The sequence below is a fragment of the Lolium rigidum genome, chromosome 3, assembly GCF_022539505.1.
Source record: "Lolium rigidum isolate FL_2022 chromosome 3, APGP_CSIRO_Lrig_0.1, whole genome shotgun sequence".
NCBI lineage: Eukaryota > Viridiplantae > Streptophyta > Magnoliopsida > Poales > Poaceae > Lolium > Lolium rigidum.
The window spans coordinates 239,760,349-239,767,768 of record NC_061510.1 but is presented as its reverse complement, the minus strand read 5'-3'; the positions used below and the strand labels follow the sequence as shown (position 1 = coordinate 239,767,768).

Sequence of the window (7,420 nt, the reverse complement as noted above, 5' to 3'; positions counted from 1 at the left end):
GATATTAGTTTTTAAGATTAACGAAGTCACCACATGCACATCGTTGTGGGCAGGAACGTCTACTCCCGCTAAAGAATATTTCACTTTTACAAGACATTAAAGGGTCAAATATGATATTTAAACTCTAGCAGACTAAAGATGTCACTGAATTCCTATTCGAGAAATTTTTGGGCCCTGGCATTTCTAGGATGCTTCTACCTACCAACTATTTGCATTACGACTTGGTTTTACTCTAAAACTGGGAGTTACCCTGTTTGCCTTGTGCTAGACTTCTTCACGGCGCATAGTGTTCATCCAGCGAGCATGCATGTTGAGTTGTGTATATACACTACTGCCGCAAACTGACCAAGAAACAGACGTAATCCCTCTAGTGAAACGGTATCATGCATCAATTATCAAGGTGGCATGGTAATCAAGTTCAATACCAAATCTTCCCGAGGATATGAACTGAGCTCTAGCGAGACGGTACATAGGATAACCAGTGGTGTTTGCTTAAAACACAGTAAAAAACTAGAGGTAACTCATATAGCCTTCCATTCTAGCACGGAAGACACAACAAGACCATGTAAATTCAGGGGAGCCCTTCACCGGAAGTAGACGGATACGAGTGGGATGTCGACGTCATTGTCATCATCATCCTCACAGGCCACCACAACATCCAGATGGCGCCGGTACGAAGGCACCTCCATCTTGGCCACCTCCCTGGCAACATCGACCACCTTCCTGTCAAGCCGCTCCTTGTGCCTGGGGAACATGGAGTTGTACAGCAGCGAGGTACCGCACGATATGCTGTACGCGTTCAGGCCTTTCTCCTTGAGCCACCCCAGGAGCTCCCGTAGGGTGATGTTGCCAGTCACGGTCCACCGGTCCCAGACTGTCCACGTCATGTCTTGGTGCTTGAAGGTCTTAGGCGGGACTGGCTCAGCAATGGAGAATAGAGGGATGGCAAGATTTGCAAACGTGTTTCGGTAGTCTTCGACCTTGTGCCCACCGGCAAGGGCTTTGTAAAGCTCCAGGCAGACAAGGCCAGTGGCCATTGCAGTTGATGTGGCAATGGCAGGGATGATCCTGCCAGCTATGAATTTGGCCTTCAGTTTGTCCACTTCAGGAATGCTGTAATTCCTTGCCCTCATGTTAGCAAAACCAGCTATCACGTCCATATGGAAATTGGTGTCATCATCCTGCACATGCAGAAAAGCATATCAGAGACTCTCAAACTTATATGGAACTTTGGACTACATGTGTTAATTCTAGAAATATATGACTGCCTACCCAGGGAAAACCTAATACAAATAAGGCTTCACGTTTCAGAAGAAAAGGAAACCCTACTGAGGAAGAGTTATACACGATTAACAGGATATGCTGACCTTCTCAAACTGTATTGGGTTCATGTGGAACCCTGATGGCAGAGTTTTGGAAATTGCTTCTAGCTTCGCAATAAGCTCTTCAATGACCGCAGCATCATCGACAGATGCAGACGATATACTAGTTGCCTTCTCATCTGTTACAATCTTAACTCCCTGTTTTGGTTGGAATTCAGGAACAATCACCTTGTCGACAGCTTCAGCAGCCACTTTGTTTGGGGTTTTGGCCCAGTCAGGTATCGGTATTCCAAATGTCTCCGCCCTCAGTATCGAAGCAGCCAAAATAAAGTTAAGCTGTGTTGGATCTGTGGACGAGAATTCCAGAGGTCGTGGAAACCGCTTCGGTGCAGACCAGAATGGAGCACCAGAGCTCGTCATCGAATCTTCTGGGAAAGTAAAAGTCAGCTGCTTCACACGGTTGGCGAAATAATCCTCAAACCTAAGATACACCATCAATAAAACAGTGTGGTGAGTAACATGAAATCTAAGATTCAAAGAAAGACCATGAAGAACCATAGTCCTGAAATCTAAAATTCAGAGGAAACGGTGAAGACCCATAGTCAAAAATAATGTGTTGGTTGCAGTATTCCATAATGTAAAGTGAAGCAGGTGTACACAGGTCAATGATACGATATCCCATGTTAAGCTAAGTGTAGAGACAGATGGTTGAAACTTACTTAAGCCGGGCCCAGGTAATACAGTCTTGGAACGTCTCACACTTGTCTCCATCAAGGCATTCAATAACACGCTCAAGCTGATCCCTAGCCTGCGCATCACCAGCAGTTCTTGCTGCACTTACATATGAGCTAGGATTTGACAGGAAACCATTTACTTCAGTGGGGGTCTTCTCAAGTAAACCCTCAAACTCAGACCTAGCCCAGGTAAGGCAGTGATCGATGTTATGAGGAAATGAATGTACGGTACACATAGGTGCCTGCTTTTCAGGTGGATCTCTGGACGCACCATAGTTCTCTGTCAGGTGAGGTATGACCATCTGTGTATTGCATTTAGCACCAAGAGTTCCAGATTCTAGAAGTGGCTTCTGGAAATATACACATCTAGAGTCTATGTACATTCTTGCAGTCACATTGTCAAGGGCATTGACAACAGCATCAAGGTTTTCCCAAAAGGCATCGTTAAACACATTTTCGGTCTCAGGACTTGCTCTGTTCTGAAGGGCCTCGACATGAAGCTTTGGATTAATTGCCATAGCAGCGGTAGCAGCAACTGTGGACTTGGGCTGCCCAATGTTCCAGTCACGGAAAAGAAACTGGCGACTGAGATTGCTCTTTTCAATAACATCATCATCTGTGACAGTCAGCCTCCCATTCTGGCTGCAAGAAATGCCCATTAGTGACAGGTTCTTCAGGAACTCACATCCAAGCGCCCCTGAACCAACCATAAAGATTTTTGCCTGCTCCAGTTTGCTTTGAAGCTTAGACCCAAACACACTGATCTGTGCATCATATCTACTGTTCTCTGGCTTCAAATCACCAGGCTCCAAAGGCTCAACAGGGAGAGACTCAACAGAATCAAAATAGAAGAACTGCAAAATCAAGACAAAAAAACATTATAAAATTTCGGCAAACAAATAGGATTCGTTGTTCAAGAACTGAGAAGGCGGATCCTAACCTGATAAAGAGGATGGAATTTCCCTGAGCATGCTTTCACAACCTCCTGGCCTACAATTCCACCAAACATTGCAGCCATAGGATTCAGAACAGCCCTGGAACCACTTGCGAAATGGTGCAGAAGCTTTTTGTCAATTTCTTTGAGTTTCCCATCACCTAGAGTTTCATTAATGCTTGTGGCAAAGTCCATCAGCCTTTGCACATCATCAGTAGACCCAGCAACAGGGAATCGCTTCAATTCATTCCTGAACTTATCCAAAGCTTGGAAGGCCAAATGCAAAAGAGGAGGGCGGTCAAACTTAGAAAAATCGCTCATAAGAAATTCTCCTGGTTCTTTCATGGCCTCTTTCAAGGGCTTGAATTTAAGAACCTTTGGTGGCTTAACCTGTGTGACAATACCACCTCTGACATATGTGCCAAATGAGGAAGTGTCTTCTTCTAGGAAGAAAGAGTAAGGCCTAGCATTCTTAACCTTTCTTGGTTTTCCATCATTAAGCTCGGTCATTCCATGTACTTCAGAGAACACAACTAAATCACCATCCTGGAACTCCAGTCGTTCATCATCAACACATGAGACTAGTGCTGGGTTGTCATTACTGATCGATGCCACAATTCCTGTGTGTGGTTCCTCCCCGTCAACATCCAAAACAGTAAACTCAGGACCAAAATCACAAAAGACGCTGCCAAAAAGACCACGGACTTCAGACTTAATGAAAGCAATGGGTGGCTGATGACTGTGGCAGTAATCGTCAAACTCAACTGCCTTTTCTAAGGTGATATCAGTAAAGACAACAGCCTGTAAGGTCACAAGGAAATGATTATTGTGAGGATAAGAAATGACACAAAGAAGTACAATATAGACATACCAAGTGGGCAATATATATCATTTAATGCTCCTACAATGTTAAAACCATGTGTCGAACTAGTATGCAATGCAAAAAAAAGGTTCACTGGCAAAAGCAACATGGCAACCTCTTTGTGGGTCATACTACATTGAGTATATGTCAAAAAAATCAAAGCAAACAAATAATGTGTGTGGAGAAAACAAGAAATGCTGATACATGTTTATCTTCTCATCAGCTTGCGCACTTTAATGGTGCTAGGCTATGGTGAAGCTATTACTAAGTCCAACAGTCACTTACAATTCTATGTCATGGACAACGTTGCACAGGTTCTAATAGTCGGAAATGCAGCTACGGTAGCACCACGGGGTTGGAGCCTAATCCCCCTTTAAGGGCATACAACCTTCAGTGTCTCGGTTGCCATGGCGGAAACAGCTAGTGCAGCCCCTTGTCTGATTTCCTTATCGTATCTAGACTGAATTACAGCAATGGCCTCTCATTCTACAGAAGTCTTTTAGATAAGGATAGATTGAACAAAGTCATGTGGATAAGGCAAAACAAGTAACAAACAAGGAAACAGAAGAAATCTAATCAAACTAATCTTAAGCATAACAGTACAAGGCTGCCTTGGAGACTAAGCTGCCAGCCTTATAGGTAAATAGCACACGTAGGACAGGCTCTAGATGACACTGAACAATGCACATTGGTAAATACAAAACTCAGATGACAAATAACGAGTGTGGCATTATGGACAAAAGCCATGCAATTAAGGGAGCACAGAAGAAGATATAGAAACCTGAGGGCATCTGAATGAGCTTACTTTTATGCTATTTCTCAAAAAGAAAATGATCATATAGACATCATATCTTGATTATCAAATCCTAAGCATGATTTGTAGTTTTCAATTTATTACTTTATTTATCCAAAGAGATATTTGCTGAAGCTAATATTCCTGAGCTAAGATTTATAGTTATTTACTTTATTACTTTGCATGTTAAGTTGTTTTAAAAATCTGATTTTAAACAAATACTTGTTGCAAAAACCAAAAGACTGTCTGTTGTTACAACCCACACATGCAGAAAGTAGAGGCATAATAGGTACAAAAATTAGATGGAAACACACAGACAGAGGTAGGAAGGGAACATATCAATTTTATGCTCAAATACCTGGAAGTTAGAAAGCTGTTCCTTGGTCACTTCACCAGTTAAAGTAGATATAATAACAGCATTGTTAAGCTCTTGCAGCTTCTGAACACAGGCTTGAGCTCGGTTTTGCCCAACATCTTTCTCTGAGAGGAAGAAGTTGCTTGACAAATCCCATAGCTCCACATTACCATCATCGTGCAATGTTACAGACTTCACACCCGCAAGGGCAAGGTTCTTTGCTGCAATACATGGATAATTAAGTATTGTAAGACCACATTTGATTATTTCGATAGCACAAAGCCACTTCAAATTTCACACGGGAATTTAAAAAGTACTCACCACTGCATGCCTCATATATTATACAGATATAAAACAAGTAAGACACAGATAATAAAATCTAGACAATCGTATAAAAAAAGGAATAATTTCCAGAAAGGCGAAAGACTCAAATAATAAAATCAATCCACCCAGATAAGCATGCAACTTAGTTTGATATAGATTAAACTATGAACAAAAATAGCTGAGCCAATAACTCTGTATACCCCGGCGCATCCACAACACGCCGAGATAGGGTTGAACCCAACGCAGTGTTGCCCATGGTAGCATAAGCTGGGAACTGAACTTCTGGAAAGCAAATTACAGAAGGGGAAACGGAGCGGTCCTCACCGATCTCGGCGCCGAGGCCCTGGAGTCCGGAGACGAGAACGTTGGAGGCGAAGAGGCGCTTCATGGTCTCGCGGCCGTACACCGCGAGCTGGCGGCTGTGGAGGTCCTCATCGATCTCCGTTGCCTTCCCCGCCATGGCCATCGCGTCGTCCTTGGCCTCGGCGTCGGCGCGGGGCTTCTTCTGCGACTCCTCGACCTCGCTGGCGGCGATCTCCCGCTTCCGGGGAAGCATATAGTGCGCGACGCCGCCGATGAGTCCGATGGCCGCCGCGAAGAACAGGCAGTAGTAGTATGCGGCGGGCGGGACCTTCGGTGCCAGATCCAGCGCGCGGAGGGACCTGCGCCGGCCGTCGTCGTCAGGCGGTGAGCGCGAGGAGGAGGAGGAGGATCGGAGGGTGGCCGGAAGGGAGCTCACCTTGGTTGGATTCGTCGAGCGCCGGCGGCGAGGAGCCTCTAGGGTTCTGGGGAGAACGAGAGACTTATGAGTCTTGGAAGGACCCAACTGCAAAATATTAGGGCTCGTCACCTATCTGGGACAGTATGACAAGTGGGGCACAGGGCTCCCGGGCCCACTTGGCGGTGGGAGCGACGGGTGCTGCTAGGGCTTTGCTTGTAGGCCGAGAGAACCTGATTCTTCCTTCCTCCACTTGGGCTCTCTGGAAGGAAGGAAAGATGGAAGATGCTGCAAAGTGGCCCCAAAGGTAAGGTGACACGTGGGCCCATAAACTGTACTCCTACTTTTATAAACCATGGTACTCTCTCTCGAAAATAACTAGCTTGGGTATAATTGTGTTTTTTCAAAGAAAAAGAAAGTGGATTTTGTACACCCACGCATGGGTGTGGGTGTTTCCGTCACCGTTCATTGTGCTTTAAGATTCGGATAAAAAGAGGAGAGAGAAAGGAATCTTTCTATCTACCATGGTGGGCACGAATCTCGAGGAATAAATGAACGGTGATAGAAACACCCACACCCATGCGTGGGTGTACAAAAGTATTTCCGAAAAGCTTGGGTATAATTGTTGAGCAAGTTATTTGGGACAAAATGAGTATAATATAAGGCTAGTCATAGTGGGAGTAACTTAGACTAGTAACATGACATATGTTACTAGTCTAAGTTACTACCTCCATAGTGGGTAGTAACTTATATGTGGTGTCATGCATTATGTCATTTACTATGGTGTAGACTCAACTTGTCTTGGGGTGTGTGATGTTATGGTAACATAGCTAGTTACCACCTCACTCTCTTTCTTCATTCATTGTCATGCCATGTCACCAAAATTTCTTGGGTCGTGTGATGTTACTAGCTAAGTTACTCCCACTACGAGCAGTCTAATGCAATGCTTCGAGAGCAAGGACATGGGCCCATCTGTGGTATAATTGTAACTCTTTTATAAATTATTGTACTCCCTCTGACTTCAATATGGATGTATCTAGAACTAAAATGTGTCTAGATACATCCATATTAGAGTCAATTAATATGGTATAAACTATCAAAGGAGTATAATATATTTCAATGCTCCAACATAAGGATATCTTTTTATCCAAATGGTTTTCTTCCAAATTTTGTATGATTGTTATTTTTGATGAATATTTGAGAAGTTGCCTAGCTTGGGTAATTGTTATAGGATTTCTATCCACGGGCCTGCTTAATCTCTATTTCAAAAAAAGTAGAAAATTGAGTAAAATATATCATTGGTCCATAAACTCGTGTTGAAAGACAATTAAGTACATTAACCGGAGGAATGCTCTGATTTTTTATTTTGGTGTGACAA

At 43.7% G+C, this 7,420-nt stretch overlaps 1 protein-coding gene across 1 annotated transcript; it reads right to left on the bottom strand.

The window, feature by feature from the left end:
• Positions 1-368: 368 nt before the first annotated feature.
• On the bottom strand, positions 369-6,146 carry LOC124703191 (ubiquitin-activating enzyme E1 2-like). Its single transcript, XM_047235415.1, has 7 exons — positions 6,064-6,146; positions 5,649-5,986; positions 5,004-5,221; positions 2,997-3,791; positions 2,042-2,910; positions 1,368-1,803; positions 369-1,181 (listed from the first exon to the last, which is right to left on the bottom strand). Exons 2-7 carry the CDS (start codon positions 5,878-5,880, stop codon positions 585-587), a joined length of 3,147 nt encoding a protein of 1,048 aa, XP_047091371.1. The 5' UTR covers positions 5,881-5,986; positions 6,064-6,146; the 3' UTR covers positions 369-584.
• Between the last annotated feature and the right edge of the window lie 1,274 nt (positions 6,147-7,420).